This window comes from Leptomonas pyrrhocoris (assembly GCF_001293395.1).
Source record: "Leptomonas pyrrhocoris isolate H10 chromosome Unknown, whole genome shotgun sequence".
In the NCBI taxonomy this organism is placed as follows: domain Eukaryota; phylum Euglenozoa; class Kinetoplastea; order Trypanosomatida; family Trypanosomatidae; genus Leptomonas; species Leptomonas pyrrhocoris.
In genome coordinates this window covers 305,777-331,084 of record NW_015438360.1, presented here as the reverse complement: position 1 = coordinate 331,084, position 25,308 = coordinate 305,777, and the positions used below count along the sequence as shown (strand labels likewise).

Below are 25,308 nucleotides of genomic sequence, written 5' to 3'. Positions count from 1 at the left end.
GCCCATCGCCTTCTCCGCGCGCACCGCCACGTACAGGAAGCCGTCGGCCTGCTTGCAGGCGTCGCTGAGGTCGCGCAGCGCGGTGCCGGCGGCGGGCGTGCAGCCGTCGACGGCGAGCGTCACCTTCTTGGCGCTGATGCTGAGGGCGGCGCGCACGGCCGCCTAGCGCTCGGCGACGGTGGCGTCGCGGGGCAGCGCGAGGAAGTGCGCCTTGCTGCTCTTGGCGGCCTCCACCACCATGGCGACGTGCGCCGGGTACTTGGCCTGCAGCCGCGCGCACTCGGCACGGCGCACCTCGACGGAGTTGCTCGTTCTGGTAGGCGGACATGGCTGCAGTGAGAGGGGGTTTGATTGAGGTTGTGGCGGAAGAGTGGAGCTTGGAGGCAAGTGCAGTGGGGAGTGGAAGCGGAAGGAATCAAGATCGGTGTGTTGATCTGGTGGGGCAAGTCATTGGGACAGCCGTGCAGCGAACATCCCGCGGAGCACATTTCACCAGCGGCGCCATTTAAAGAAAATCAGAGAAGCAAAGCAGCAAGGTGGGCAAATGGAGAGGCAGAAAGAGAGATGGAGATGGCAGAGAGGGCGTGGAAGGACAGCAACGGCGAAAGCGGTAGCGATGGTGCCACACGGGTGGACCAACGGCGCTACGAATCAAATGGACTTGATAGGCATGGGAGGACGTCCGCAAGCAGAGGGGGACCCGTTAAGGCCCGTCGAGGCCATGCGCATTTCTGCTTGCGTCCACAGCCGCGCAGAAAAGGAGAGCCCTACACCGGGTCGCCAGACAAAGCTGCTAGAAGGCACCGAAAGAGCGCCGGCGCGTGTATTCAATAGGGAAGAGCGTCGCGATTCAGAAAAGAGGAAAAGAGGAAGCAAAAAACTCAGTTTGCGAATGATACTCGACGCGACTTGCGCCGCAAGGAGGGGTTTGCACATGGAAATCAAGAAAAGAGTAGAGGAAAAAACGAAAGAAAGGCGGATACGCTCAACACATGCACGACAAAGGCATACGCCCTGAGGGGAACGAAACCCACCACCACCACCAACAGAAAAAGACAATGAAGCATGCACATCATCCGTTGTCTGGCTGCTGCGCAGGAGACGCGCGACGACACCTTTCCACGCCGCGAGTGGCCACGTGCGCTGCAACCAGCGGATCAAGACGAAAAGAAAGTGCGACTACGGCGGTACAGTTCCCGTAAGCTGAGGGAGTTGTGCTTTATAGAAAATAGAACGGAGGTGGCCGCGAGTCGGGACTGCGTTTACGCACCTCGCGCCGCAGCGCAAGGCGTATGTGCATTTAATTGGATGCGCTACACTACGCTCCCCACTCTCGTCGCCAAACAGTCGCATTTCGGGTGCTTTTCCCCGTCTACCTGCGTAGACACACGGGGAACGGCGACAGCACCACGAAAGCGGCATGCGCGCGACAGGTCAAGAGTGATACGCGGCACACCTTTGCGCGCCAACAATGAAGCGCAACCAAAACGAAACGTCGCTGCGACCGTCACGCTCTTCAAGAAACGGCGTCTCTTCCGTCCTCTCCACTGCGCTGTCGTGACGAAGCGTCGTCCGCTGCCATCGGCCTGTGTTCGTTGTGCTCTGCGGAATTCGTTTGTGTGTCTCCCAAGTACAGCTCTGCTACGCGAGCAGACGGGCAGATGACGCAAAAGAAGAAGGTGCTTTTTTCTACACATCCATTGCTGTCGCGTCCGCAAAGAGATTGTTTTCGCGAAGAGATAAGGAGGAAGTTATCACATGTGCCGAAGAGAGCGAAAAGCGCGTCAGCCCGTCGAGAACTGCGGTGCTTCTGCGTCCGTCTCACAAGCTGAATGCAGAGGCGCAAAGGAAACAAAAAAGAGACGTGATATCATCAAGGAGGGTCGACTCCCTGAGAATCACGCCGTGTAGGAGCCGAAGAGATCCGGGTTGTTCTCGATGTCCTCCAGGTATCTACCGGTGTTGCCCACGCAGTAGATGTTGCGCGCACCCATGGCACCCTCACCACGGAACGCCACGTAGAGGAAGCCGTCCTCGCACCGGCAGGCGTCGTAGAGGTCCGCCATGGCGGTGGAGGGTGCGGGGGAGCAGCCGCGGACAACGATGCCGAGCTTCTTGCCGGTGATCGCCGCTGCGCTGCGCACCGCCACCTCCAGCGTGGCCGCCGTGGCATCGTGGGGTACGGTGAGGAAGTGCACGCGACCGTTGGGGCCCTCCATCACAACCGGAATCTCGTTGGGGTGCTCCTGCTGCAGGCGCCGGCACTCAGCGGTGCGGACGCTCACGGCGACGGACTTGGCGTAGGACATGGCGGACGTGCACCTTCCTCAATTGAACCCGCAGATGAGCGAGGAGCGGAAAAGAGAGAGGAGGAGGCGGAGGTGACGTGCTGAAAAGACGTGTGTGCTGTGGGGAGAGAAAGCGGCGAGTATCACTAGACACCTGCGGCGAGCATGCACGCGCACAACGGAAAAACAGGTGACGTTGGGGATCGAAAGCAGACAGAAAAGTCGCTTTCAGCAGAATGGCGTTGATGGGGAGGGGGAGACGCAGTGAAACAGAGGAAGACAGGGAAGTCGTCATAGACACTGGCAACACCGATGACGCGCACCACATTGTTGGTTGCCGTTTTGGGCGTCCCGCAGCTCTCGCGCTGGAAACGGCTCGTGTGCTAGAGGACGAGTGCGCTTCCAACGGCATATGGCCTGATAAAAGACACGCTCAAGGAGCCTGTTTGTTACGTTGCCCGCTCGCTTTCACGTCAGCGAGCTGATCAGCGACGGGAGGTGCGCACCACTTCACTGCCGTTCGCCGCAAGCTCGCAAGGCGGCGAAAAAGCACCGATGACAGAGTTTCTTCACTGAGGCGCCACCGAAGAAAAAACCCATGGCGTACAGGTAGTTTGGCAGACAATTTTCAGCGTTGATATCGCACGGAGAAGTACACGCTTAAAAGAGCTCCTTTGTCCCGTGATTGCAACAATCCTTTCCCTTCGGAGAATTACGATGGTCGGCGTTTTCCCTTCCACTCGCCTGCACTGCCCAGAGAACCGCTCAGGAAGCAGGAGAAAAGGACACTGAGAAAGTCGAACAACAACCACCAGTAAAGACGTTGCGCGAATGAGAAAACATATCAAATAACTTTTTACTGCACACATACTGCAGGCCGACCACCCGAAGCGGGAAGACAAGCCCGCAAGATCGTTTATATTATTGACTCGATATAACAGAAAAGAATAACAAATGATTTGGATGGTAAACAGGTAGCATTGAAGGAATAGAGATTGACGAAAAACAAACAAAAAAACAACAACGGAGAAACAACCGTTATGCACATGGCATCCGCCTCTAAAGGGGATTACACAGCAGCCGCGTCGTTGGAGAAGCAGGGACTGGCAGCAGCGCCCATCGCCTTCTCCGCGCGCACCGCCACGTACAGGAAGCCGTCGGCCTGCTTGCAGGCGTCGCTGAGGTCGCGCAGCGCGGTGCCGGCGGCGGGCGTGCAGCCGTCGATGATGAGCGAGAGCTTCTTGCCGTTGAGGGCGGCGCGCACGGTGTCCTCCAGGCCGGCCACGGTGGCGTCGCGCGCCACGTTGACGAAGAGCAGGCGGCCGTCGTTGCACTCGATGGCAACGGGGAGCTGGTTGGCGGAGACGGTGTGGATGGCGGCCATGGCTGAGCGAGTGTTCGAGTGGTGAGGAGTTCGGAGTTCGGATTGACTGGCGGGCGAGGAGACTCGTGGCGGAGGGCGTTAGTCTGTGCGACAAGGGCGCAACGGCAACGCAAACAAACAGCAGAAGAGAGGACGAAAGCAAGACGCGCAGGGTGAGGGAGAGTGGGAGCGGGGGAGGGACGCCGGAAGAAGCTCAGCGGAGGTGAGGGGGAACAAACGCAGCCGTCGTGGCTCCAAGTCGAGTGCGGAGGGCGATGGGTAAAGAGAGCTAGCACACACTGCCAAGCGAGACGAGGCGCTCACACGTCGAGAGCGGGCTGGCTGTTATGGATCCGCTGTGTGCGGTTGGCGCCGATGCGCCGATGCGCCGAGGGCTGTGGGTACGCAATCAATTCAGAATTCGACTGTGCACATGGCGCCGCGAGGGGGCCGCGCGAAAAACAGAGGGAACAGAAAACAAAGGGAAGCACACATTGAGGAAAGAGAAAATAAGCCGGTCGAGCATCAGGTGGTAAGTACCCTACTTGAATGAGACGAATAGGTACGAACATCAGAAAAATAGAAATAAAAGAATCACATAAAATCATTATCCCGCTGCGAGCAGCACAATGGACATCGTGCAAGCGCTAGCATGCGGGTGTGCACGCGCAGCGGCAGTGCGCAACTGGCGTGCAGGAGAAGGAGGCCTGTGGTGATGCCGGAGCGGCCCTGGACAGTAGGCTCCCCGGCAGAGAGGCGCTCCTTGCGCACGACGAGCTGTGCAGCGCCAGCGAACAGTGCGCTTCGCACAGCGGCGCGTGAGTGCGAGGCCGCTGGGCAGCCACCGAGGGTGGCAAGGGGCGTCGCACGAAGCAAAGGCTCTAGAGCAAGTTAAATGGTATCGCTGGCGAAGCAGGGAAGGGCGAGGTTGCCCATGGCCCTCTCCGCACGCACCGCCACGTACAGGAAGCCGTCAGCGCGCTTGCAGCTCTCGTGGATGTCGCGCAGCGCGGTGCCGGCGGCGGGCGTGCAGCCGTCGATGATGAGCGAGAGCTTCTTGCCGTTGAGGGCGGCGCGCACGGTGTCCTCCAGGCCGGCCACGGTGGCGTCGCGCGCCACGTTGACGAAGAGCAGGCGGCCGTCGTTGCACTCGATGGCAACGGGGAGCTGGTTGGCGGAGACGGTGTGGATGGCGGCCATGGCTGAGCGAGTGTTCGAGTGGTGAGGAGTTCGGAGTTCGGATTGACTGGCGGGCGAGGAGACTCGTGGCGGAGGGCGTTAGTCTGTGCGACAAGGGCGCAACGGCAACGCAAACAAACAGCAGAAGAGAGGACGAAAGCAAGACGCGCAGGGTGAGGGAGAGTGGGAGCGGGGGAGGGACGCCGGAAGAAGCTCAGCGGAGGTGAGGGGGAACAAACGCAGCCGTCGTGGCTCCAAGTCGAGTGCGGAGGGCGATGGGTAAAGAGAGCTAGCACACACTGCCAAGCGAGACGAGGCGCTCACACGTCGAGAGCGGGCTGGCTGTTATGGATCCGCTGTGTGCGGTTGGCGCCGATGCGCCGATGCGCCGAGGGCTGTGGGTACGCAATCAATTCAGAATTCGACTGTGCACATGGCGCCGCGAGGGGGCCGCGCGAAAAACAGAGGGAACAGAAAACAAAGGGAAGCACACATTGAGGAAAGAGAAAATAAGCCGGTCGAGCATCAGGTGGTAAGTACCCTACTTGAATGAGACGAATAGGTACGAACATCAGAAAAATAGAAATAAAAGAATCACATAAAATCATTATCCCGCTGCGAGCAGCACAATGGACATCGTGCAAGCGCTAGCATGCGGGTGTGCACGCGCAGCGGCAGTGCGCAACTGGCGTGCAGGAGAAGGAGGCCTGTGGTGATGCCGGAGCGGCCCTGGACAGTAGGCTCCCCGGCAGAGAGGCGCTCCTTGCGCACGACGAGCTGTGCAGCGCCAGCGAACAGTGCGCTTCGCACAGCGGCGCGTGAGTGCGAGGCCGCTGGGCAGCCACCGAGGGTGGCAAGGGGCGTCGCACGAAGCAAAGGCTCTAGAGCAAGTTAAATGGTATCGCTGGCGAAGCAGGGAAGGGCGAGGTTGCCCATGGCCCTCTCCGCACGCACCGCCACGTACAGGAAGCCGTCAGCGCGCTTGCAGCTCTCGTGGATGTCGCGCAGCGCGGTGCCGGCGGCGGGCGTGCAGCCGTCGATGATGAGCGAGAGCTTCTTGCCGTTGAGGGCGGCGCGCACGGTGTCCTCCAGGCCGGCCACGGTGGCGTCGCGCGCCACGTTGACGAAGAGCAGGCGGCCGTCGTTGCACTCGATGGCAACGGGGAGCTGGTTGGCGGAGACGGTGTGGATGGCGGCCATGGCTGAGCGAGTGTTCGAGTGGTGAGGAGTTCGGAGTTCGGATTGACTGGCGGGCGAGGAGACTCGTGGCGGAGGGCGTTAGTCTGTGCGACAAGGGCGCAACGGCAACGCAAACAAACAGCAGAAGAGAGGACGAAAGCAAGACGCGCAGGGTGAGGGAGAGTGGGAGCGGGGGAGGGACGCCGGAAGAAGCTCAGCGGAGGTGAGGGGGAACAAACGCAGCCGTCGTGGCTCCAAGTCGAGTGCGGAGGGCGATGGGTAAAGAGAGCTAGCACACACTGCCAAGCGAGACGAGGCGCTCACACGTCGAGAGCGGGCTGGCTGTTATGGATCCGCTGTGTGCGGTTGGCGCCGATGCGCCGATGCGCCGAGGGCTGTGGGTACGCAATCAATTCAGAATTCGACTGTGCACATGGCGCCGCGAGGGGGCCGCGCGAAAAACAGAGGGAACAGAAAACAAAGGGAAGCACACATTGAGGAAAGAGAAAATAAGCCGGTCGAGCATCAGGTGGTAAGTACCCTACTTGAATGAGACGAATAGGTACGAACATCAGAAAAATAGAAATAAAAGAATCACATAAAATCATTATCCCGCTGCGAGCAGCACAATGGACATCGTGCAAGCGCTAGCATGCGGGTGTGCACGCGCAGCGGCAGTGCGCAACTGGCGTGCAGGAGAAGGAGGCCTGTGGTGATGCCGGAGCGGCCCTGGACAGTAGGCTCCCCGGCAGAGAGGCGCTCCTTGCGCACGACGAGCTGTGCAGCGCCAGCGAACAGTGCGCTTCGCACAGCGGCGCGTGAGTGCGAGGCCGCTGGGCAGCCACCGAGGGTGGCAAGGGGCGTCGCACGAAGCAAAGGCTCTAGAGCAAGTTAAATGGTATCGCTGGCGAAGCAGGGAAGGGCGAGGTTGCCCATGGCCCTCTCCGCACGCACCGCCACGTACAGGAAGCCGTCAGCGCGCTTGCAGCTCTCGTGGATGTCGCGCAGCGCGGTGCCGGCGGCGGGCGTGCAGCCGTCGATGATGAGCGAGAGCTTCTTGCCGTTGAGGGCGGCGCGCACGGTGTCCTCCAGGCCGGCCACGGTGGCGTCGCGCGCCACGTTGACGAAGAGCAGGCGGCCGTCGTTGCACTCGATGGCAACGGGGAGCTGGTTGGCGGAGACGGTGTGGATGGCGGCCATGGCTGAGCGAGTGTTCGAGTGGTGAGGAGTTCGGAGTTCGGATTGACTGGCGGGCGAGGAGACTCGTGGCGGAGGGCGTTAGTCTGTGCGACAAGGGCGCAACGGCAACGCAAACAAACAGCAGAAGAGAGGACGAAAGCAAGACGCGCAGGGTGAGGGAGAGTGGGAGCGGGGGAGGGACGCCGGAAGAAGCTCAGCGGAGGTGAGGGGGAACAAACGCAGCCGTCGTGGCTCCAAGTCGAGTGCGGAGGGCGATGGGTAAAGAGAGCTAGCACACACTGCCAAGCGAGACGAGGCGCTCACACGTCGAGAGCGGGCTGGCTGTTATGGATCCGCTGTGTGCGGTTGGCGCCGATGCGCCGATGCGCCGAGGGCTGTGGGTACGCAATCAATTCAGAATTCGACTGTGCACATGGCGCCGCGAGGGGGCCGCGCGAAAAACAGAGGGAACAGAAAACAAAGGGAAGCACACATTGAGGAAAGAGAAAATAAGCCGGTCGAGCATCAGGTGGTAAGTACCCTACTTGAATGAGACGAATAGGTACGAACATCAGAAAAATAGAAATAAAAGAATCACATAAAATCATTATCCCGCTGCGAGCAGCACAATGGACATCGTGCAAGCGCTAGCATGCGGGTGTGCACGCGCAGCGGCAGTGCGCAACTGGCGTGCAGGAGAAGGAGGCCTGTGGTGATGCCGGAGCGGCCCTGGACAGTAGGCTCCCCGGCAGAGAGGCGCTCCTTGCGCACGACGAGCTGTGCAGCGCCAGCGAACAGTGCGCTTCGCACAGCGGCGCGTGAGTGCGAGGCCGCTGGGCAGCCACCGAGGGTGGCAAGGGGCGTCGCACGAAGCAAAGGCTCTAGAGCAAGTTAAATGGTATCGCTGGCGAAGCAGGGAAGGGCGAGGTTGCCCATGGCCCTCTCCGCACGCACCGCCACGTACAGGAAGCCGTCAGCGCGCTTGCAGCTCTCGTGGATGTCGCGCAGCGCGGTGCCGGCGGCGGGCGTGCAGCCGTCGATGATGAGCGAGAGCTTCTTGCCGTTGAGGGCGGCGCGCACGGTGTCCTCCAGGCCGGCCACGGTGGCGTCGCGCGCCACGTTGACGAAGAGCAGGCGGCCGTCGTTGCACTCGATGGCAACGGGGAGCTGGTTGGCGGAGACGGTGTGGATGGCGGCCATGGCTGAGCGAGTGTTCGAGTGGTGAGGAGTTCGGAGTTCGGATTGACTGGCGGGCGAGGAGACTCGTGGCGGAGGGCGTTAGTCTGTGCGACAAGGGCGCAACGGCAACGCAAACAAACAGCAGAAGAGAGGACGAAAGCAAGACGCGCAGGGTGAGGGAGAGTGGGAGCGGGGGAGGGACGCCGGAAGAAGCTCAGCGGAGGTGAGGGGGAACAAACGCAGCCGTCGTGGCTCCAAGTCGAGTGCGGAGGGCGATGGGTAAAGAGAGCTAGCACACACTGCCAAGCGAGACGAGGCGCTCACACGTCGAGAGCGGGCTGGCTGTTATGGATCCGCTGTGTGCGGTTGGCGCCGATGCGCCGATGCGCCGAGGGCTGTGGGTACGCAATCAATTCAGAATTCGACTGTGCACATGGCGCCGCGAGGGGGCCGCGCGAAAAACAGAGGGAACAGAAAACAAAGGGAAGCACACATTGAGGAAAGAGAAAATAAGCCGGTCGAGCATCAGGTGGTAAGTACCCTACTTGAATGAGACGAATAGGTACGAACATCAGAAAAATAGAAATAAAAGAATCACATAAAATCATTATCCCGCTGCGAGCAGCACAATGGACATCGTGCAAGCGCTAGCATGCGGGTGTGCACGCGCAGCGGCAGTGCGCAACTGGCGTGCAGGAGAAGGAGGCCTGTGGTGATGCCGGAGCGGCCCTGGACAGTAGGCTCCCCGGCAGAGAGGCGCTCCTTGCGCACGACGAGCTGTGCAGCGCCAGCGAACAGTGCGCTTCGCACAGCGGCGCGTGAGTGCGAGGCCGCTGGGCAGCCACCGAGGGTGGCAAGGGGCGTCGCACGAAGCAAAGGCTCTAGAGCAAGTTAAATGGTATCGCTGGCGAAGCAGGGAAGGGCGAGGTTGCCCATGGCCCTCTCCGCACGCACCGCCACGTACAGGAAGCCGTCAGCGCGCTTGCAGCTCTCGTGGATGTCGCGCAGCGCGGTGCCGGCGGCGGGCGTGCAGCCGTCGATGATGAGCGAGAGCTTCTTGCCGTTGAGGGCGGCGCGCACGGTGTCCTCCAGGCCGGCCACGGTGGCGTCGCGCGCCACGTTGACGAAGAGCAGGCGGCCGTCGTTGCACTCGATGGCAACGGGGAGCTGGTTGGCGGAGACGGTGTGGATGGCGGCCATGGCTGAGCGAGTGTTCGAGTGGTGAGGAGTTCGGAGTTCGGATTGACTGGCGGGCGAGGAGACTCGTGGCGGAGGGCGTTAGTCTGTGCGACAAGGGCGCAACGGCAACGCAAACAAACAGCAGAAGAGAGGACGAAAGCAAGACGCGCAGGGTGAGGGAGAGTGGGAGCGGGGGAGGGACGCCGGAAGAAGCTCAGCGGAGGTGAGGGGGAACAAACGCAGCCGTCGTGGCTCCAAGTCGAGTGCGGAGGGCGATGGGTAAAGAGAGCTAGCACACACTGCCAAGCGAGACGAGGCGCTCACACGTCGAGAGCGGGCTGGCTGTTATGGATCCGCTGTGTGCGGTTGGCGCCGATGCGCCGATGCGCCGAGGGCTGTGGGTACGCAATCAATTCAGAATTCGACTGTGCACATGGCGCCGCGAGGGGGCCGCGCGAAAAACAGAGGGAACAGAAAACAAAGGGAAGCACACATTGAGGAAAGAGAAAATAAGCCGGTCGAGCATCAGGTGGTAAGTACCCTACTTGAATGAGACGAATAGGTACGAACATCAGAAAAATAGAAATAAAAGAATCACATAAAATCATTATCCCGCTGCGAGCAGCACAATGGACATCGTGCAAGCGCTAGCATGCGGGTGTGCACGCGCAGCGGCAGTGCGCAACTGGCGTGCAGGAGAAGGAGGCCTGTGGTGATGCCGGAGCGGCCCTGGACAGTAGGCTCCCCGGCAGAGAGGCGCTCCTTGCGCACGACGAGCTGTGCAGCGCCAGCGAACAGTGCGCTTCGCACAGCGGCGCGTGAGTGCGAGGCCGCTGGGCAGCCACCGAGGGTGGCAAGGGGCGTCGCACGAAGCAAAGGCTCTAGAGCAAGTTAAATGGTATCGCTGGCGAAGCAGGGAAGGGCGAGGTTGCCCATGGCCCTCTCCGCACGCACCGCCACGTACAGGAAGCCGTCAGCGCGCTTGCAGCTCTCGTGGATGTCGCGCAGCGCGGTGCCGGCGGCGGGCGTGCAGCCGTCGATGATGAGCGAGAGCTTCTTGCCGTTGAGGGCGGCGCGCACGGTGTCCTCCAGGCCGGCCACGGTGGCGTCGCGCGCCACGTTGACGAAGAGCAGGCGGCCGTCGTTGCACTCGATGGCAACGGGGAGCTGGTTGGCGGAGACGGTGTGGATGGCGGCCATGGCTGAGCGAGTGTTCGAGTGGTGAGGAGTTCGGAGTTCGGATTGACTGGCGGGCGAGGAGACTCGTGGCGGAGGGCGTTAGTCTGTGCGACAAGGGCGCAACGGCAACGCAAACAAACAGCAGAAGAGAGGACGAAAGCAAGACGCGCAGGGTGAGGGAGAGTGGGAGCGGGGGAGGGACGCCGGAAGAAGCTCAGCGGAGGTGAGGGGGAACAAACGCAGCCGTCGTGGCTCCAAGTCGAGTGCGGAGGGCGATGGGTAAAGAGAGCTAGCACACACTGCCAAGCGAGACGAGGCGCTCACACGTCGAGAGCGGGCTGGCTGTTATGGATCCGCTGTGTGCGGTTGGCGCCGATGCGCCGATGCGCCGAGGGCTGTGGGTACGCAATCAATTCAGAATTCGACTGTGCACATGGCGCCGCGAGGGGGCCGCGCGAAAAACAGAGGGAACAGAAAACAAAGGGAAGCACACATTGAGGAAAGAGAAAATAAGCCGGTCGAGCATCAGGTGGTAAGTACCCTACTTGAATGAGACGAATAGGTACGAACATCAGAAAAATAGAAATAAAAGAATCACATAAAATCATTATCCCGCTGCGAGCAGCACAATGGACATCGTGCAAGCGCTAGCATGCGGGTGTGCACGCGCAGCGGCAGTGCGCAACTGGCGTGCAGGAGAAGGAGGCCTGTGGTGATGCCGGAGCGGCCCTGGACAGTAGGCTCCCCGGCAGAGAGGCGCTCCTTGCGCACGACGAGCTGTGCAGCGCCAGCGAACAGTGCGCTTCGCACAGCGGCGCGTGAGTGCGAGGCCGCTGGGCAGCCACCGAGGGTGGCAAGGGGCGTCGCACGAAGCAAAGGCTCTAGAGCAAGTTAAATGGTATCGCTGGCGAAGCAGGGAAGGGCGAGGTTGCCCATGGCCCTCTCCGCACGCACCGCCACGTACAGGAAGCCGTCAGCGCGCTTGCAGCTCTCGTGGATGTCGCGCAGCGCGGTGCCGGCGGCGGGCGTGCAGCCGTCGATGATGAGCGAGAGCTTCTTGCCGTTGAGGGCGGCGCGCACGGTGTCCTCCAGGCCGGCCACGGTGGCGTCGCGCGCCACGTTGACGAAGAGCAGGCGGCCGTCGTTGCACTCGATGGCAACGGGGAGCTGGTTGGCGGAGACGGTGTGGATGGCGGCCATGGCTGAGCGAGTGTTCGAGTGGTGAGGAGTTCGGAGTTCGGATTGACTGGCGGGCGAGGAGACTCGTGGCGGAGGGCGTTAGTCTGTGCGACAAGGGCGCAACGGCAACGCAAACAAACAGCAGAAGAGAGGACGAAAGCAAGACGCGCAGGGTGAGGGAGAGTGGGAGCGGGGGAGGGACGCCGGAAGAAGCTCAGCGGAGGTGAGGGGGAACAAACGCAGCCGTCGTGGCTCCAAGTCGAGTGCGGAGGGCGATGGGTAAAGAGAGCTAGCACACACTGCCAAGCGAGACGAGGCGCTCACACGTCGAGAGCGGGCTGGCTGTTATGGATCCGCTGTGTGCGGTTGGCGCCGATGCGCCGATGCGCCGAGGGCTGTGGGTACGCAATCAATTCAGAATTCGACTGTGCACATGGCGCCGCGAGGGGGCCGCGCGAAAAACAGAGGGAACAGAAAACAAAGGGAAGCACACATTGAGGAAAGAGAAAATAAGCCGGTCGAGCATCAGGTGGTAAGTACCCTACTTGAATGAGACGAATAGGTACGAACATCAGAAAAATAGAAATAAAAGAATCACATAAAATCATTATCCCGCTGCGAGCAGCACAATGGACATCGTGCAAGCGCTAGCATGCGGGTGTGCACGCGCAGCGGCAGTGCGCAACTGGCGTGCAGGAGAAGGAGGCCTGTGGTGATGCCGGAGCGGCCCTGGACAGTAGGCTCCCCGGCAGAGAGGCGCTCCTTGCGCACGACGAGCTGTGCAGCGCCAGCGAACAGTGCGCTTCGCACAGCGGCGCGTGAGTGCGAGGCCGCTGGGCAGCCACCGAGGGTGGCAAGGGGCGTCGCACGAAGCAAAGGCTCTAGAGCAAGTTAAATGGTATCGCTGGCGAAGCAGGGAAGGGCGAGGTTGCCCATGGCCCTCTCCGCACGCACCGCCACGTACAGGAAGCCGTCAGCGCGCTTGCAGCTCTCGTGGATGTCGCGCAGCGCGGTGCCGGCGGCGGGCGTGCAGCCGTCGATGATGAGCGAGAGCTTCTTGCCGTTGAGGGCGGCGCGCACGGTGTCCTCCAGGCCGGCCACGGTGGCGTCGCGCGCCACGTTGACGAAGAGCAGGCGGCCGTCGTTGCACTCGATGGCAACGGGGAGCTGGTTGGCGGAGACGGTGTGGATGGCGGCCATGGCTGAGCGAGTGTTCGAGTGGTGAGGAGTTCGGAGTTCGGATTGACTGGCGGGCGAGGAGACTCGTGGCGGAGGGCGTTAGTCTGTGCGACAAGGGCGCAACGGCAACGCAAACAAACAGCAGAAGAGAGGACGAAAGCAAGACGCGCAGGGTGAGGGAGAGTGGGAGCGGGGGAGGGACGCCGGAAGAAGCTCAGCGGAGGTGAGGGGGAACAAACGCAGCCGTCGTGGCTCCAAGTCGAGTGCGGAGGGCGATGGGTAAAGAGAGCTAGCACACACTGCCAAGCGAGACGAGGCGCTCACACGTCGAGAGCGGGCTGGCTGTTATGGATCCGCTGTGTGCGGTTGGCGCCGATGCGCCGATGCGCCGAGGGCTGTGGGTACGCAATCAATTCAGAATTCGACTGTGCACATGGCGCCGCGAGGGGGCCGCGCGAAAAACAGAGGGAACAGAAAACAAAGGGAAGCACACATTGAGGAAAGAGAAAATAAGCCGGTCGAGCATCAGGTGGTAAGTACCCTACTTGAATGAGACGAATAGGTACGAACATCAGAAAAATAGAAATAAAAGAATCACATAAAATCATTATCCCGCTGCGAGCAGCACAATGGACATCGTGCAAGCGCTAGCATGCGGGTGTGCACGCGCAGCGGCAGTGCGCAACTGGCGTGCAGGAGAAGGAGGCCTGTGGTGATGCCGGAGCGGCCCTGGACAGTAGGCTCCCCGGCAGAGAGGCGCTCCTTGCGCACGACGAGCTGTGCAGCGCCAGCGAACAGTGCGCTTCGCACAGCGGCGCGTGAGTGCGAGGCCGCTGGGCAGCCACCGAGGGTGGCAAGGGGCGTCGCACGAAGCAAAGGCTCTAGAGCAAGTTAAATGGTATCGCTGGCGAAGCAGGGAAGGGCGAGGTTGCCCATGGCCCTCTCCGCACGCACCGCCACGTACAGGAAGCCGTCAGCGCGCTTGCAGCTCTCGTGGATGTCGCGCAGCGCGGTGCCGGCGGCGGGCGTGCAGCCGTCGATGATGAGCGAGAGCTTCTTGCCGTTGAGGGCGGCGCGCACGGTGTCCTCCAGGCCGGCCACGGTGGCGTCGCGCGCCACGTTGACGAAGAGCAGGCGGCCGTCGTTGCACTCGATGGCAACGGGGAGCTGGTTGGCGGAGACGGTGTGGATGGCGGCCATGGCTGAGCGAGTGTTCGAGTGGTGAGGAGTTCGGAGTTCGGATTGACTGGCGGGCGAGGAGACTCGTGGCGGAGGGCGTTAGTCTGTGCGACAAGGGCGCAACGGCAACGCAAACAAACAGCAGAAGAGAGGACGAAAGCAAGACGCGCAGGGTGAGGGAGAGTGGGAGCGGGGGAGGGACGCCGGAAGAAGCTCAGCGGAGGTGAGGGGGAACAAACGCAGCCGTCGTGGCTCCAAGTCGAGTGCGGAGGGCGATGGGTAAAGAGAGCTAGCACACACTGCCAAGCGAGACGAGGCGCTCACACGTCGAGAGCGGGCTGGCTGTTATGGATCCGCTGTGTGCGGTTGGCGCCGATGCGCCGATGCGCCGAGGGCTGTGGGTACGCAATCAATTCAGAATTCGACTGTGCACATGGCGCCGCGAGGGGGCCGCGCGAAAAACAGAGGGAACAGAAAACAAAGGGAAGCACACATTGAGGAAAGAGAAAATAAGCCGGTCGAGCATCAGGTGGTAAGTACCCTACTTGAATGAGACGAATAGGTACGAACATCAGAAAAATAGAAATAAAAGAATCACATAAAATCATTATCCCGCTGCGAGCAGCACAATGGACATCGTGCAAGCGCTAGCATGCGGGTGTGCACGCGCAGCGGCAGTGCGCAACTGGCGTGCAGGAGAAGGAGGCCTGTGGTGATGCCGGAGCGGCCCTGGACAGTAGGCTCCCCGGCAGAGAGGCGCTCCTTGCGCACGACGAGCTGTGCAGCGCCAGCGAACAGTGCGCTTCGCACAGCGGCGCGTGAGTGCGAGGCCGCTGGGCAGCCACCGAGGGTGGCAAGGGGCGTCGCACGAAGCAAAGGCTCTAGAGCAAGTTAAATGGTATCGCTGGCGAAGCAGGGAAGGGCGAGGTTGCCCATGGCCCTCTCCGCACGCACCGCCACGTACAGGAAGCCGTCAGCGCGCTTGCAGCTCTCGTGGATGTCGCGCAGCGCGGTGCCGGCGGCGGGCGTGCAGCCGTCGATGATGAGCGAGAGCTTCTTGCCGTTGAGGGCGGCGCGCACGGTGTCCTCCAGGCCGGCCACGGTGGCGTCGCGCGCCACGTTGACGAAGAGCAGGCGGCCGTCGTTGCACTCGATGGCAACGGGGAGCTGGTTGGCGGAGACGGTGTGGATGGCGGCCATGGCTGAGCGAGTGTTCGAGTGGTGAGGAGTTCGGAGTTCGGATTGACTGGCGGGCGAGGAGACTCGTGGCGGAGGGCGTTAGTCTGTGCGACAAGGGCGCAACGGCAACGCAAACAAACAGCAGAAGAGAGGACGAAAGCAAGACGCGCAGGGTGAGGGAGAGTGGGAGCGGGGGAGGGACGCCGGAAGAAGCTCAGCGGAGGTGAGGGGGAACAAACGCAGCCGTCGTGGCTCCAAGTCGAGTGCGGAGGGCGATGGGTAAAGAGAGCTAGCACACACTGCCAAGCGAGACGAGGCGCTCACACGTCGAGAGCGGGCTGGCTGTTATGGATCCGCTGTGTGCGGTTGGCGCCGATGCGCCGATGCGCCGAGGGCTGTGGGTACGCAATCAATTCAGAATTCGACTGTGCACATGGCGCCGCGAGGGGGCCGCGCGAAAAACAGAGGGAACAGAAAACAAAGGGAAGCACACATTGAGGAAAGAGAAAATAAGCCGGTCGAGCATCAGGTGGTAAGTACCCTACTTGAATGAGACGAATAGGTACGAACATCAGAAAAATAGAAATAAAAGAATCACATAAAATCATTATCCCGCTGCGAGCAGCACAATGGACATCGTGCAAGCGCTAGCATGCGGGTGTGCACGCGCAGCGGCAGTGCGCAACTGGCGTGCAGGAGAAGGAGGCCTGTGGTGATGCCGGAGCGGCCCTGGACAGTAGGCTCCCCGGCAGAGAGGCGCTCCTTGCGCACGACGAGCTGTGCAGCGCCAGCGAACAGTGCGCTTCGCACAGCGGCGCGTGAGTGCGAGGCCGCTGGGCAGCCACCGAGGGTGGCAAGGGGCGTCGCACGAAGCAAAGGCTCTAGAGCAAGTTAAATGGTATCGCTGGCGAAGCAGGGAAGGGCGAGGTTGCCCATGGCCCTCTCCGCACGCACCGCCACGTACAGGAAGCCGTCAGCGCGCTTGCAGCTCTCGTGGATGTCGCGCAGCGCGGTGCCGGCGGCGGGCGTGCAGCCGTCGATGATGAGCGAGAGCTTCTTGCCGTTGAGGGCGGCGCGCACGGTGTCCTCCAGGCCGGCCACGGTGGCGTCGCGCGCCACGTTGACGAAGAGCAGGCGGCCGTCGTTGCACTCGATGGCAACGGGGAGCTGGTTGGCGGAGACGGTGTGGATGGCGGCCATGGCTGAGCGAGTGTTCGAGTGGTGAGGAGTTCGGAGTTCGGATTGACTGGCGGGCGAGGAGACTCGTGGCGGAGGGCGTTAGTCTGTGCGACAAGGGCGCAACGGCAACGCAAACAAACAGCAGAAGAGAGGACGAAAGCAAGACGCGCAGGGTGAGGGAGAGTGGGAGCGGGGGAGGGACGCCGGAAGAAGCTCAGCGGAGGTGAGGGGGAACAAACGCAGCCGTCGTGGCTCCAAGTCGAGTGCGGAGGGCGATGGGTAAAGAGAGCTAGCACACACTGCCAAGCGAGACGAGGCGCTCACACGTCGAGAGCGGGCTGGCTGTTATGGATCCGCTGTGTGCGGTTGGCGCCGATGCGCCGATGCGCCGAGGGCTGTGGGTACGCAATCAATTCAGAATTCGACTGTGCACATGGCGCCGCGAGGGGGCCGCGCGAAAAACAGAGGGAACAGAAAACAAAGGGAAGCACACATTGAGGAAAGAGAAAATAAGCCGGTCGAGCATCAGGTGGTAAGTACCCTACTTGAATGAGACGAATAGGTACGAACATCAGAAAAATAGAAATAAAAGAATCACATAAAATCATTATCCCGCTGCGAGCAGCACAATGGACATCGTGCAAGCGCTAGCATGCGGGTGTGCACGCGCAGCGGCAGTGCGCAACTGGCGTGCAGGAGAAGGAGGCCTGTGGTGATGCCGGAGCGGCCCTGGACAGTAGGCTCCCCGGCAGAGAGGCGCTCCTTGCGCACGACGAGCTGTGCAGCGCCAGCGAACAGTGCGCTTCGCACAGCGGCGCGTGAGTGCGAGGCCGCTGGGCAGCCACCGAGGGTGGCAAGGGGCGTCGCACGAAGCAAAGGCTCTAGAGCAAGTTAAATGGTATCGCTGGCGAAGCAGGGAAGGGCGAGGTTGCCCATGGCCCTCTCCGCACGCACCGCCACGTACAGGAAGCCGTCAGCGCGCTTGCAGCTCTCGTGGATGTCGCGCAGCGCGGTGCCGGCGGCGGGCGTGCAGCCGTCGATGATGAGCGAGAGCTTCTTGCCGTTGAGGGCGGCGCGCACGGTGTCCTCCAGGCCGGCCACGGTGGCGTCGCGCGCCACGTTGACGAAGAGCAGGCGGCCGTCGTTGCACTCGATGGCAACGGGGAGCTGGTTGGCGGAGACGGTGTGGATGGCGGCCATGGCTGAGCGAGTGTTCGAGTGGTGAGGAGTTCGGAGTTCGGATTGACTGGCGGGCGAGGAGACTCGTGGCGGAGGGCGTTAGTCTGTGCGACAAGGGCGCAACGGCAACGCAAACAAACAGCAGAAGAGAGGACGAAAGCAAGACGCGCAGGGTGAGGGAGAGTGGGAGCGGGGGAGGGACGCCGGAAGAAGCTCAGCGGAGGTGAGGGGGAACAAACGCAGCCGTCGTGGCTCCAAGTCGAGTGCGGAGGGCGATGGGTAAAGAGAGCTAGCACACACTGCCAAGCGAGACGAGGCGCTCACACGTCGAGAGCGGGCTGGCTGTTATGGATCCGCTGTGTGCGGTTGGCGCCGATGCGCCGATGCGCCGAGGGCTGTGGGTACGCAATCAATTCAGAATTCGACTGTGCACATGGCGCCGCGAGGGGGCCGCGCGAAAAACAGAGGGAACAGAAAACAAAGGGAAGCACACATTGAGGAAAGAGAAAATAAGCCGGTCGAGCATCAGGTGGTAAGTACCCTACTTGAATGAGACGAATAGGTACGAACATCAGAAAAATAGAAATAAAAGAATCACATAAAATCATTATCCCGCTGCGAGCAGCACAATGGACATCGTGCAAGCGCTAGCATGCGGGTGTGCACGCGCAGCGGCAGTGCGCAACTGGCGTGCAGGAGAAGGAGGCCTGTGGTGATGCCGGAGCGGCCCTGGACAGTAGGCTCCCCGGCAGAGAGGCGCTCCTTGCGCACGACGAGCTGTGCAGCGCCAGCGAACAGTGCGCTTCGCACAGCGGCGCGTGAGTGCGAGGCCGCTGGGCAGCCACCGAGGGTGGCAAGGGGCGTCGCACGAAGCAAAGGCTCTAGAGCAAGTTAAATGGTATCGCTGGCGAAGCAGGGAAGGGCGAGGTTGCCCATGGCCCTCTCCGCACGCACCGCCACGTACAGGAAGCCGTCAGCGCGCTTGCAGCTCTCGTGGATGTCGCGCAGCGCGGTGCCGGCGGCGGGCGTGCAGCCGTCGATGATGAGCGAGAGCTTCTTGCCGTTGAGGGCGGCGCGCACGGTGTCCTCCAGGCCGGCCACGGTGGCGTCGCGCGCCACGTTGACGAAGAGCAGGCGGCCGTCGTTGCACTCGATGGCAACGGGGAGCTGGTTGGCGGAGACGGTGTGGATGGCGGCCATGGCTGAGCGAGTGTTCGAGTGGTGAGGAGTTCGGAGTTCGGATTGACTGGCGGGCGAGGAGACTCGTGGCGGAGGGCGTTAGTCTGTGCGACAAGGGCGCAACGGCAACGCAAACAAACAGCAGAAGAGAGGACGAAAGCAAGACGCGCAGGGTGAGGGAGAGTGGGAGCGGGGGAGGGACGCCGGAAGAAGCTCAGCGGAGGTGAGGGGGAACAAACGCAGCCGTCGTGGCTCCAAGTCGAGTGCGGAGGGCGATGGGTAAAGAGAGCTAGCACACACTGCCAAGCGAGACGAGGCGCTCACACGTCGAGAGCGGGCTGGCTGTTATGGATCCGCTGTGTGCGGTTGGCGCCGATGCGCCGATGCGCCGAGGGCTGTGGGTACGCAATCAATTCAGAATTCGACTGTGCACATGGCGCCGCGAGGGGGCCGCGCGAAAAACAGAGGGAACAGAAAACAAAGGGAAGCACACATTGAGGAAAGAGAAAATAAGCCGGTCGAGCATCAGGTGGTAAGTACCCTACTTGAATGAGACGAATAGGTACGAACATCAGAAAAATAGAAATAAAAGAATCACATAAAATCATTATCCCGCTGCGAGCAGCACAATGGACATCGTGCAAGCGCTAGCATGCGGGTGTGCACGCGCAGCGGCAGTGCGCAACTGGCGTGCAGGAGAAGGAGGCCTGTGGTGATGCCGGAGCGGCCCTGGACAGTAGGCTCCCCGGCAGAGAGGCGCTCCTTGCGCACGACGAGCTGTGCAGCGCCAGCGAACAGTGCGCTTCGCACAGCGGCGCGTGAGTGCGAGGCCGCTGGGCAGCCACCGAGGGTGGCAAGGGGCGTCGCACGAAGCAAAGGCTCTAGAGCAAGTTAAATGGTATCGCTGGCGAAGCAGGGAAGGGCGAGGTTGCCCATGGCCCTCTCCGCACGCACCGCCACGTACAGGAAGCCGTCAGCGCGCTTGCAGCTCTCGTGGATGTCGCGCAGCGCGGTGCCGGCGGCGGGCGTGCAGCCGTCGATGATGAGCGAGAGCTTCTTGCCGTTGAGGGCGGCGCGCACGGTGTCCTCCAGGCCGGCCACGGTGGCGTCGCGCGCCACGTTGACGAAGAGCAGGCGGCCGTCGTTGCACTCGATGGCAACGGGGAGCTGGTTGGCGGAGACGGTGTGGATGGCGGCCATGGCTGAGCGAGTGTTCGAGTGGTGAGGAGTTCGGAGTTCGGATTGACTGGCGGGCGAGGAGACTCGTGGCGGAGGGCGTTAGTCTGTGCGACAAGGGCGCAACGGCAACGCAAACAAACAGCAGAAGAGAGGACGAAAGCAAGACGCGCAGGGTGAGGGAGAGTGGGAGCGGGGGAGGGACGCCGGAAGAAGCTCAGCGGAGGTGAGGGGGAACAAACGCAGCCGTCGTGGCTCCAAGTCGAGTGCGGAGGGCGATGGGTAAAGAGAGCTAGCACACACTGCCAAGCGAGACGAGGCGCTCACACGTCGAGAGCGGGCTGGCTGTTATGGATCCGCTGTGTGCGGTTGGCGCCGATGCGCCGATGCGCCGAGGGCTGTGGGTACGCAATCAATTCAGAATTCGACTGTGCACATGGCGCCGCGAGGGGGCCGCGCGAAAAACAGAGGGAACAGAAAACAAAGGGAAGCACACATTGAGGAAAGAGAAAATAAGCCGGTCGAGCATCAGGTGGTAAGTACCCTACTTGAATGAGACGAATAGGTACGAACATCAGAAAAATAGAAATAAAAGAATCACATAAAATCATTATCCCGCTGCGAGCAGCACAATGGACATCGTGCAAGCGCTAGCATGCGGGTGTGCACGCGCAGCGGCAGTGCGCAACTGGCGTGCAGGAGAAGGAGGCCTGTGGTGATGCCGGAGCGGCCCTGGACAGTAGGCTCCCCGGCAGAGAGGCGCTCCTTGCGCACGACGAGCTGTGCAGCGCCAGCGAACAGTGCGCTTCGCACAGCGGCGCGTGAGTGCGAGGCCGCTGGGCAGCCACCGAGGGTGGCAAGGGGCGTCGCACGAAGCAAAGGCTCTAGAGCAAGTTAAATGGTATCGCTGGCGAAGCAGGGAAGGGCGAGGTTGCCCATGGCCCTCTCCGCACGCACCGCCACGTACAGGAAGCCGTCAGCGCGCTTGCAGCTCTCGTGGATGTCGCGCAGCGCGGTGCCGGCGGCGGGCGTGCAGCCGTCGATGATGAGCGAGAGCTTCTTGCCGTTGAGGGCGGCGCGCACGGTGTCCTCCAGGCCGGCCACGGTGGCGTCGCGCGCCACGTTGACGAAGAGCAGGCGGCCGTCGTTGCACTCGATGGCAACGGGGAGCTGGTTGGCGGAGACGGTGTGGATGGCGGCCATGGCTGAGCGAGTGTTCGAGTGGTGAGGAGTTCGGAGTTCGGATTGACTGGCGGGCGAGGAGACTCGTGGCGGAGGGCGTTAGTCTGTGCGACAAGGGCGCAACGGCAACGCAAACAAACAGCAGAAGAGAGGACGAAAGCAAGACGCGCAGGGTGAGGGAGAGTGGGAGCGGGGGAGGGACGCCGGAAGAAGCTCAGCGGAGGTGAGGGGGAACAAACGCAGCCGTCGTGGCTCCAAGTCGAGTGCGGAGGGCGATGGGTAAAGAGAGCTAGCACACACTGCCAAGCGAGACGAGGCGCTCACACGTCGAGAGCGGGCTGGCTGTTATGGATCCGCTGTGTGCGGTTGGCGCCGATGCGCCGATGCGCCGAGGGCTGTGGGTACGCAATCAATTCAGAATTCGACTGTGCACATGGCGCCGCGAGGGGGCCGCGCGAAAAACAGAGGGAACAGAAAACAAAGGGAAGCACACATTGAGGAAAGAGAAAATAAGCCGGTCGAGCATCAGGTGGTAAGTACCCTACTTGAATGAGACGAATAGGTACGAACATCAGAAAAATAGAAATAAAAGAATCACATAAAATCATTATCCCGCTGCGAGCAGCACAATGGACATCGTGCAAGCGCTAGCATGCGGGTGTGCACGCGCAGCGGCAGTGCGCAACTGGCGTGCAGGAGAAGGAGGCCTGTGGTGATGCCGGAGCGGCCCTGGACAGTAGGCTCCCCGGCAGAGAGGCGCTCCTTGCGCACGACGAGCTGTGCAGCGCCAGCGAACAGTGCGCTTCGCACAGCGGCGCGTGAGTGCGAGGCCGCTGGGCAGCCACCGAGGGTGGCAAGGGGCGTCGCACGAAGCAAAGGCTCTAGAGCAAGTTAAATGGTATCGCTGGCGAAGCAGGGAAGGGCGAGGTTGCCCATGGCCCTCTCCGCACGCACCGCCACGTACAGGAAGCCGTCAGCGCGCTTGCAGCTCTCGTGGATGTCGCGCAGCGCGGTGCCGGCGGCGGGCGTGCAGCCGTCGATGATGAGCGAGAGCTTCTTGCCGTTGAGGGCGGCGCGCACGGTGTCCTCCAGGCCGGCCACGGTGGCGTCGCGCGCCACGTTGACGAAGAGCAGGCGGCCGTCGTTGCACTCGATGGCAACGGGGAGCTGGTTGGCGGAGACGGTGTGGATGGCGGCCATGGCTGAGCGAGTGTTCGAGTGGTGAGGAGTTCGGAGTTCGGATTGACTGGCGGGCGAGGAGACTCGTGGCGGAGGGCGTTAGTCTGTGCGACAAGGGCGCAACGGCAACGCAAACAAACAGCAGAAGAGAGGACGAAAGCAAGACGCGCAGGGTGAGGGAGAGTGGGAGCGGGGGAGGGACGCCGGAAGAAGCTCAGCGGAGGTGAGGGGGAACAAACGCAGCCGTCGTGGCTCCAAGTCGAGTGCGGAGGGCGATGGGTAAAGAGAGCTAGCACACACTGCCAAGCGAGACGAGGCGCTCACACGTCGAGAGCGGGCTGGCTGTTATGGATCCGCTGTGTGCGGTTGGCGCCGATGCGCCGATGCGCCGAGGGCTGTGGGTACGCAATCAATTCAGAATTCGACTGTGCACATGGCGCCGCGAGGGGGCCGCGCGAAAAACAGAGGGAACAGAAAACAAAGGGAAGCACACATTGAGGAAAGAGAAAATAAGCCGGTCGAGCATCAGGTGGTAAGTACCCTACTTGAATGAGACGAATAGGTACGAACATCAGAAAAATAGAAATAAAAGAATCACATAAAATCATTATCCCGCTGCGAGCAGCACAATGGACATCGTGCAAGCGCTAGCATGCGGGTGTGCACGCGCAGCGGCAGTGCGCAACTGGCGTGCAGGAGAAGGAGGCCTGTGGTGATGCCGGAGCGGCCCTGGACAGTAGGCTCCCCGGCAGAGAGGCGCTCCTTGCGCACGACGAGCTGTGCAGCGCCAGCGAACAGTGCGCTTCGCACAGCGGCGCGTGAGTGCGAGGCCGCTGGGCAGCCACCGAGGGTGGCAAGGGGCGTCGCACGAAGCAAAGGCTCTAGAGCAAGTTAAATGGTATCGCTGGCGAAGCAGGGAAGGGCGAGGTTGCCCATGGCCCTCTCCGCACGCACCGCCACGTACAGGAAGCCGTCAGCGCGCTTGCAGCTCTCGTGGATGTCGCGCAGCGCGGTGCCGGCGGCGGGCGTGCAGCCGTCGATGATGAGCGAGAGCTTCTTGCCGTTGAGGGCGGCGCGCACGGTGTCCTCCAGGCCGGCCACGGTGGCGTCGCGCGCCACGTTGACGAAGAGCAGGCGGCCGTCGTTGCACTCGATGGCAACGGGGAGCTGGTTGGCGGAGACGGTGTGGATGGCGGCCATGGCTGAGCGAGTGTTCGAGTGGTGAGGAGTTCGGAGTTCGGATTGACTGGCGGGCGAGGAGACTCGTGGCGGAGGGCGTTAGTCTGTGCGACAAGGGCGCAACGGCAACGCAAACAAACAGCAGAAGAGAGGACGAAAGCAAGACGCGCAGGGTGAGGGAGAGTGGGAGCGGGGGAGGGACGCCGGAAGAAGCTCAGCGGAGGTGAGGGGGAACAAACGCAGCCGTCGTGGCTCCAAGTCGAGTGCGGAGGGCGATGGGTAAAGAGAGCTAGCACACACTGCCAAGCGAGACGAGGCGCTCACACGTCGAGAGCGGGCTGGCTGTTATGGATCCGCTGTGTGCGGTTGGCGCCGATGCGCCGATGCGCCGAGGGCTGTGGGTACGCAATCAATTCAGAATTCGACTGTGCACATGGCGCCGCGAGGGGGCCGCGCGAAAAACAGAGGGAACAGAAAACAAAGGGAAGCACACATTGAGGAAAGAGAAAATAAGCCGGTCGAGCATCAGGTGGTAAGTACCCTACTTGAATGAGACGAATAGGTACGAACATCAGAAAAATAGAAATAAAAGAATCACATAAAATCATTATCCCGCTGCGAGCAGCACAATGGACATCGTGCAAGCGCTAGCATGCGGGTGTGCACGCGCAGCGGCAGTGCGCAACTGGCGTGCAGGAGAAGGAGGCCTGTGGTGATGCCGGAGCGGCCCTGGACAGTAGGCTCCCCGGCAGAGAGGCGCTCCTTGCGCACGACGAGCTGTGCAGCGCCAGCGAACAGTGCGCTTCGCACAGCGGCGCGTGAGTGCGAGGCCGCTGGGCAGCCACCGAGGGTGGCAAGGGGCGTCGCACGAAGCAAAGGCTCTAGAGCAAGTTAAATGGTATCGCTGGCGAAGCAGGGAAGGGCGAGGTTGCCCATGGCCCTCTCCGCACGCACCGCCACGTACAGGAAGCCGTCAGCGCGCTTGCAGCTCTCGTGGATGTCGCGCAGCGCGGTGCCGGCGGCGGGCGTGCAGCCGTCGATGATGAGCGAGAGCTTCTTGCCGTTGAGGGCGGCGCGCACGGTGTCCTCCAGGCCGGCCACGGTGGCGTCGCGCGCCACGTTGACGAAGAGCAGGCGGCCGTCGTTGCACTCGATGGCAACGGGGAGCTGGTTGGCGGAGACGGTGTGGATGGCGGCCATGGCTGAGCGAGTGTTCGAGTGGTGAGGAGTTCGGAGTTCGGATTGACTGGCGGGCGAGGAGACTCGTGGCGGAGGGCGTTAGTCTGTGCGACAAGGGCGCAACGGCAACGCAAACAAACAGCAGAAGAGAGGACGAAAGCAAGACGCGCAGGGTGAGGGAGAGTGGGAGCGGGGGAGGGACGCCGGAAGAAGCTCAGCGGAGGTGAGGGGGAACAAACGCAGCCGTCGTGGCTCCAAGTCGAGTGCGGAGGGCGATGGGTAAAGAGAGCTAGCACACACTGCCAAGCGAGACGAGGCGCTCACACGTCGAGAGCGGGCTGGCTGTTATGGATCCGCTGTGTGCGGTTGGCGCCGATGCGCCGATGCGCCGAGGGCTGTGGGTACGCAATCAATTCAGAATTCGACTGTGCACAT

General features: G+C 61.9%; 21 protein-coding genes across 43 annotated transcripts; all 21 read right to left on the bottom strand.

The window, feature by feature from the left end:
- Positions 1-119: 119 nt before the first annotated feature.
- On the bottom strand, positions 120-488 carry ABB37_02566 (hypothetical protein; the record flags this gene model as incomplete). The annotated part of the gene is made up of 1 exon (XM_015799620.1): positions 120-488. The coding sequence occupies one exon, from the start codon at positions 486-488 to the stop codon at positions 120-122; it is 369 nt and encodes a 122-aa protein (XP_015661222.1).
- Positions 489-1,898: 1,410 nt separating this feature from the next.
- On the bottom strand, positions 1,899-2,515 carry ABB37_02565 (ATG8/AUT7/APG8/PAZ2 putative (ATG8A.2); the record flags this gene model as incomplete). Of its 2 annotated transcripts, none has more annotated exons than XM_015799618.1 (1): positions 1,899-2,515. In XM_015799618.1, exon 1 carries the CDS (start codon positions 2,307-2,309, stop codon positions 1,899-1,901), a length of 411 nt encoding a protein of 136 aa, XP_015661220.1. In that variant the 5' UTR covers positions 2,310-2,515. The 2 variants fall into 2 exon arrangements, with proteins under 2 accessions (XP_015661220.1, XP_015661221.1); XM_015799619.1 differs by having other exon boundaries at positions 1,899-2,444.
- An 842-nt stretch (positions 2,516-3,357) lies between these two features.
- Positions 3,358-3,757, bottom strand: ABB37_02564 (ATG8/AUT7/APG8/PAZ2 putative (ATG8B.9); the record flags this gene model as incomplete). 3 transcript variants are annotated; one of them, XM_015799615.1, is made up of 1 exon in its annotated part: positions 3,358-3,757. In XM_015799615.1, exon 1 carries the CDS (start codon positions 3,670-3,672, stop codon positions 3,358-3,360), a length of 315 nt encoding a protein of 104 aa, XP_015661217.1. In that variant the 5' UTR covers positions 3,673-3,757. The 3 variants fall into 3 exon arrangements, with proteins under 3 accessions (XP_015661217.1, XP_015661218.1, XP_015661219.1); XM_015799616.1 differs by having other exon boundaries at positions 3,358-3,736; XM_015799617.1 differs by having other exon boundaries at positions 3,358-3,720.
- A 785-nt stretch (positions 3,758-4,542) lies between these two features.
- Positions 4,543-4,936, bottom strand: ABB37_02563 (ATG8/AUT7/APG8/PAZ2 putative (ATG8B.2); the record flags this gene model as incomplete). 2 transcript variants are annotated; one of them, XM_015799613.1, is made up of 1 exon in its annotated part: positions 4,543-4,936. In XM_015799613.1, exon 1 carries the CDS (start codon positions 4,849-4,851, stop codon positions 4,543-4,545), a length of 309 nt encoding a protein of 102 aa, XP_015661215.1. In that variant the 5' UTR covers positions 4,852-4,936. The 2 variants fall into 2 exon arrangements, with proteins under 2 accessions (XP_015661215.1, XP_015661216.1); XM_015799614.1 differs by having other exon boundaries at positions 4,543-4,899.
- Positions 4,937-5,721: 785 nt separating this feature from the next.
- ABB37_02562 (ATG8/AUT7/APG8/PAZ2 putative (ATG8B.2)) lies at positions 5,722-6,115 on the bottom strand (the record flags this gene model as incomplete). Of its 3 annotated transcripts, none has more annotated exons than XM_015799610.1 (1): positions 5,722-6,115. In XM_015799610.1, the coding sequence occupies exon 1, from the start codon at positions 6,028-6,030 to the stop codon at positions 5,722-5,724; it is 309 nt and encodes a 102-aa protein (XP_015661212.1). In that variant the 5' UTR covers positions 6,031-6,115. The 3 variants fall into 3 exon arrangements, with proteins under 3 accessions (XP_015661212.1, XP_015661213.1, XP_015661214.1); XM_015799611.1 differs by having other exon boundaries at positions 5,722-6,094; XM_015799612.1 differs by having other exon boundaries at positions 5,722-6,078.
- Positions 6,116-6,900: 785 nt separating this feature from the next.
- Positions 6,901-7,294, bottom strand: ABB37_02561 (ATG8/AUT7/APG8/PAZ2 putative (ATG8B.2); the record flags this gene model as incomplete). 2 transcript variants are annotated; one of them, XM_015799608.1, is made up of 1 exon in its annotated part: positions 6,901-7,294. In XM_015799608.1, the coding sequence occupies exon 1, from the start codon at positions 7,207-7,209 to the stop codon at positions 6,901-6,903; it is 309 nt and encodes a 102-aa protein (XP_015661210.1). In that variant the 5' UTR covers positions 7,210-7,294. The 2 variants fall into 2 exon arrangements, with proteins under 2 accessions (XP_015661210.1, XP_015661211.1); XM_015799609.1 differs by having other exon boundaries at positions 6,901-7,273.
- A 785-nt stretch (positions 7,295-8,079) lies between these two features.
- Positions 8,080-8,473, bottom strand: ABB37_02560 (ATG8/AUT7/APG8/PAZ2 putative (ATG8B.2); the record flags this gene model as incomplete). Its single annotated transcript, XM_015799607.1, has 1 exon — positions 8,080-8,473. The coding sequence occupies exon 1, from the start codon at positions 8,386-8,388 to the stop codon at positions 8,080-8,082; it is 309 nt and encodes a 102-aa protein (XP_015661209.1). The 5' UTR covers positions 8,389-8,473.
- A 785-nt stretch (positions 8,474-9,258) lies between these two features.
- Positions 9,259-9,652, bottom strand: ABB37_02559 (ATG8/AUT7/APG8/PAZ2 putative (ATG8B.2); the record flags this gene model as incomplete). Of its 3 annotated transcripts, none has more annotated exons than XM_015799604.1 (1): positions 9,259-9,652. In XM_015799604.1, the coding sequence occupies exon 1, from the start codon at positions 9,565-9,567 to the stop codon at positions 9,259-9,261; it is 309 nt and encodes a 102-aa protein (XP_015661206.1). In that variant the 5' UTR covers positions 9,568-9,652. The 3 variants fall into 3 exon arrangements, with proteins under 3 accessions (XP_015661206.1, XP_015661207.1, XP_015661208.1); XM_015799605.1 differs by having other exon boundaries at positions 9,259-9,631; XM_015799606.1 differs by having other exon boundaries at positions 9,259-9,615.
- A 785-nt stretch (positions 9,653-10,437) lies between these two features.
- ABB37_02558 (ATG8/AUT7/APG8/PAZ2 putative (ATG8B.2)) lies at positions 10,438-10,831 on the bottom strand (the record flags this gene model as incomplete). 3 transcript variants are annotated; one of them, XM_015799601.1, is made up of 1 exon in its annotated part: positions 10,438-10,831. In XM_015799601.1, the coding sequence occupies exon 1, from the start codon at positions 10,744-10,746 to the stop codon at positions 10,438-10,440; it is 309 nt and encodes a 102-aa protein (XP_015661203.1). In that variant the 5' UTR covers positions 10,747-10,831. The 3 variants fall into 3 exon arrangements, with proteins under 3 accessions (XP_015661203.1, XP_015661204.1, XP_015661205.1); XM_015799602.1 differs by having other exon boundaries at positions 10,438-10,810; XM_015799603.1 differs by having other exon boundaries at positions 10,438-10,794.
- Positions 10,832-11,616: 785 nt separating this feature from the next.
- On the bottom strand, positions 11,617-12,010 carry ABB37_02557 (ATG8/AUT7/APG8/PAZ2 putative (ATG8B.2); the record flags this gene model as incomplete). The annotated part of the gene is made up of 1 exon (XM_015799600.1): positions 11,617-12,010. The coding sequence occupies exon 1, from the start codon at positions 11,923-11,925 to the stop codon at positions 11,617-11,619; it is 309 nt and encodes a 102-aa protein (XP_015661202.1). The 5' UTR covers positions 11,926-12,010.
- A 785-nt stretch (positions 12,011-12,795) lies between these two features.
- ABB37_02556 (ATG8/AUT7/APG8/PAZ2 putative (ATG8B.2)) lies at positions 12,796-13,189 on the bottom strand (the record flags this gene model as incomplete). Its single annotated transcript, XM_015799599.1, has 1 exon — positions 12,796-13,189. Exon 1 carries the CDS (start codon positions 13,102-13,104, stop codon positions 12,796-12,798), a length of 309 nt encoding a protein of 102 aa, XP_015661201.1. The 5' UTR covers positions 13,105-13,189.
- Positions 13,190-13,974: 785 nt separating this feature from the next.
- ABB37_02555 (ATG8/AUT7/APG8/PAZ2 putative (ATG8B.2)) lies at positions 13,975-14,368 on the bottom strand (the record flags this gene model as incomplete). Of its 3 annotated transcripts, none has more annotated exons than XM_015799596.1 (1): positions 13,975-14,368. In XM_015799596.1, exon 1 carries the CDS (start codon positions 14,281-14,283, stop codon positions 13,975-13,977), a length of 309 nt encoding a protein of 102 aa, XP_015661198.1. In that variant the 5' UTR covers positions 14,284-14,368. The 3 variants fall into 3 exon arrangements, with proteins under 3 accessions (XP_015661198.1, XP_015661199.1, XP_015661200.1); XM_015799597.1 differs by having other exon boundaries at positions 13,975-14,347; XM_015799598.1 differs by having other exon boundaries at positions 13,975-14,331.
- A 785-nt stretch (positions 14,369-15,153) lies between these two features.
- ABB37_02554 (ATG8/AUT7/APG8/PAZ2 putative (ATG8B.2)) lies at positions 15,154-15,547 on the bottom strand (the record flags this gene model as incomplete). Of its 2 annotated transcripts, none has more annotated exons than XM_015799594.1 (1): positions 15,154-15,547. In XM_015799594.1, the coding sequence occupies exon 1, from the start codon at positions 15,460-15,462 to the stop codon at positions 15,154-15,156; it is 309 nt and encodes a 102-aa protein (XP_015661196.1). In that variant the 5' UTR covers positions 15,463-15,547. The 2 variants fall into 2 exon arrangements, with proteins under 2 accessions (XP_015661196.1, XP_015661197.1); XM_015799595.1 differs by having other exon boundaries at positions 15,154-15,510.
- A 785-nt stretch (positions 15,548-16,332) lies between these two features.
- On the bottom strand, positions 16,333-16,726 carry ABB37_02553 (ATG8/AUT7/APG8/PAZ2 putative (ATG8B.2); the record flags this gene model as incomplete). Of its 2 annotated transcripts, none has more annotated exons than XM_015799592.1 (1): positions 16,333-16,726. In XM_015799592.1, the coding sequence occupies exon 1, from the start codon at positions 16,639-16,641 to the stop codon at positions 16,333-16,335; it is 309 nt and encodes a 102-aa protein (XP_015661194.1). In that variant the 5' UTR covers positions 16,642-16,726. The 2 variants fall into 2 exon arrangements, with proteins under 2 accessions (XP_015661194.1, XP_015661195.1); XM_015799593.1 differs by having other exon boundaries at positions 16,333-16,689.
- A 785-nt stretch (positions 16,727-17,511) lies between these two features.
- ABB37_02552 (ATG8/AUT7/APG8/PAZ2 putative (ATG8B.2)) lies at positions 17,512-17,905 on the bottom strand (the record flags this gene model as incomplete). The annotated part of the gene is made up of 1 exon (XM_015799591.1): positions 17,512-17,905. The coding sequence occupies exon 1, from the start codon at positions 17,818-17,820 to the stop codon at positions 17,512-17,514; it is 309 nt and encodes a 102-aa protein (XP_015661193.1). The 5' UTR covers positions 17,821-17,905.
- A 785-nt stretch (positions 17,906-18,690) lies between these two features.
- ABB37_02551 (ATG8/AUT7/APG8/PAZ2 putative (ATG8B.2)) lies at positions 18,691-19,084 on the bottom strand (the record flags this gene model as incomplete). 2 transcript variants are annotated; one of them, XM_015799589.1, is made up of 1 exon in its annotated part: positions 18,691-19,084. In XM_015799589.1, exon 1 carries the CDS (start codon positions 18,997-18,999, stop codon positions 18,691-18,693), a length of 309 nt encoding a protein of 102 aa, XP_015661191.1. In that variant the 5' UTR covers positions 19,000-19,084. The 2 variants fall into 2 exon arrangements, with proteins under 2 accessions (XP_015661191.1, XP_015661192.1); XM_015799590.1 differs by having other exon boundaries at positions 18,691-19,063.
- A 785-nt stretch (positions 19,085-19,869) lies between these two features.
- ABB37_02550 (ATG8/AUT7/APG8/PAZ2 putative (ATG8B.2)) lies at positions 19,870-20,263 on the bottom strand (the record flags this gene model as incomplete). 2 transcript variants are annotated; one of them, XM_015799587.1, is made up of 1 exon in its annotated part: positions 19,870-20,263. In XM_015799587.1, exon 1 carries the CDS (start codon positions 20,176-20,178, stop codon positions 19,870-19,872), a length of 309 nt encoding a protein of 102 aa, XP_015661189.1. In that variant the 5' UTR covers positions 20,179-20,263. The 2 variants fall into 2 exon arrangements, with proteins under 2 accessions (XP_015661189.1, XP_015661190.1); XM_015799588.1 differs by having other exon boundaries at positions 19,870-20,226.
- A 785-nt stretch (positions 20,264-21,048) lies between these two features.
- On the bottom strand, positions 21,049-21,442 carry ABB37_02549 (ATG8/AUT7/APG8/PAZ2 putative (ATG8B.2); the record flags this gene model as incomplete). Of its 2 annotated transcripts, none has more annotated exons than XM_015799585.1 (1): positions 21,049-21,442. In XM_015799585.1, exon 1 carries the CDS (start codon positions 21,355-21,357, stop codon positions 21,049-21,051), a length of 309 nt encoding a protein of 102 aa, XP_015661187.1. In that variant the 5' UTR covers positions 21,358-21,442. The 2 variants fall into 2 exon arrangements, with proteins under 2 accessions (XP_015661187.1, XP_015661188.1); XM_015799586.1 differs by having other exon boundaries at positions 21,049-21,405.
- Positions 21,443-22,227: 785 nt separating this feature from the next.
- On the bottom strand, positions 22,228-22,621 carry ABB37_02548 (ATG8/AUT7/APG8/PAZ2 putative (ATG8B.2); the record flags this gene model as incomplete). 2 transcript variants are annotated; one of them, XM_015799583.1, is made up of 1 exon in its annotated part: positions 22,228-22,621. In XM_015799583.1, exon 1 carries the CDS (start codon positions 22,534-22,536, stop codon positions 22,228-22,230), a length of 309 nt encoding a protein of 102 aa, XP_015661185.1. In that variant the 5' UTR covers positions 22,537-22,621. The 2 variants fall into 2 exon arrangements, with proteins under 2 accessions (XP_015661185.1, XP_015661186.1); XM_015799584.1 differs by having other exon boundaries at positions 22,228-22,584.
- Positions 22,622-23,406: 785 nt separating this feature from the next.
- ABB37_02547 (ATG8/AUT7/APG8/PAZ2 putative (ATG8B.2)) lies at positions 23,407-23,800 on the bottom strand (the record flags this gene model as incomplete). Of its 3 annotated transcripts, none has more annotated exons than XM_015799580.1 (1): positions 23,407-23,800. In XM_015799580.1, the coding sequence occupies exon 1, from the start codon at positions 23,713-23,715 to the stop codon at positions 23,407-23,409; it is 309 nt and encodes a 102-aa protein (XP_015661182.1). In that variant the 5' UTR covers positions 23,716-23,800. The 3 variants fall into 3 exon arrangements, with proteins under 3 accessions (XP_015661182.1, XP_015661183.1, XP_015661184.1); XM_015799581.1 differs by having other exon boundaries at positions 23,407-23,779; XM_015799582.1 differs by having other exon boundaries at positions 23,407-23,763.
- A 785-nt stretch (positions 23,801-24,585) lies between these two features.
- Positions 24,586-24,979, bottom strand: ABB37_02546 (ATG8/AUT7/APG8/PAZ2 putative (ATG8B.2); the record flags this gene model as incomplete). Of its 2 annotated transcripts, none has more annotated exons than XM_015799578.1 (1): positions 24,586-24,979. In XM_015799578.1, exon 1 carries the CDS (start codon positions 24,892-24,894, stop codon positions 24,586-24,588), a length of 309 nt encoding a protein of 102 aa, XP_015661180.1. In that variant the 5' UTR covers positions 24,895-24,979. The 2 variants fall into 2 exon arrangements, with proteins under 2 accessions (XP_015661180.1, XP_015661181.1); XM_015799579.1 differs by having other exon boundaries at positions 24,586-24,942.
- Positions 24,980-25,308: the final 329 nt, after the last annotated feature.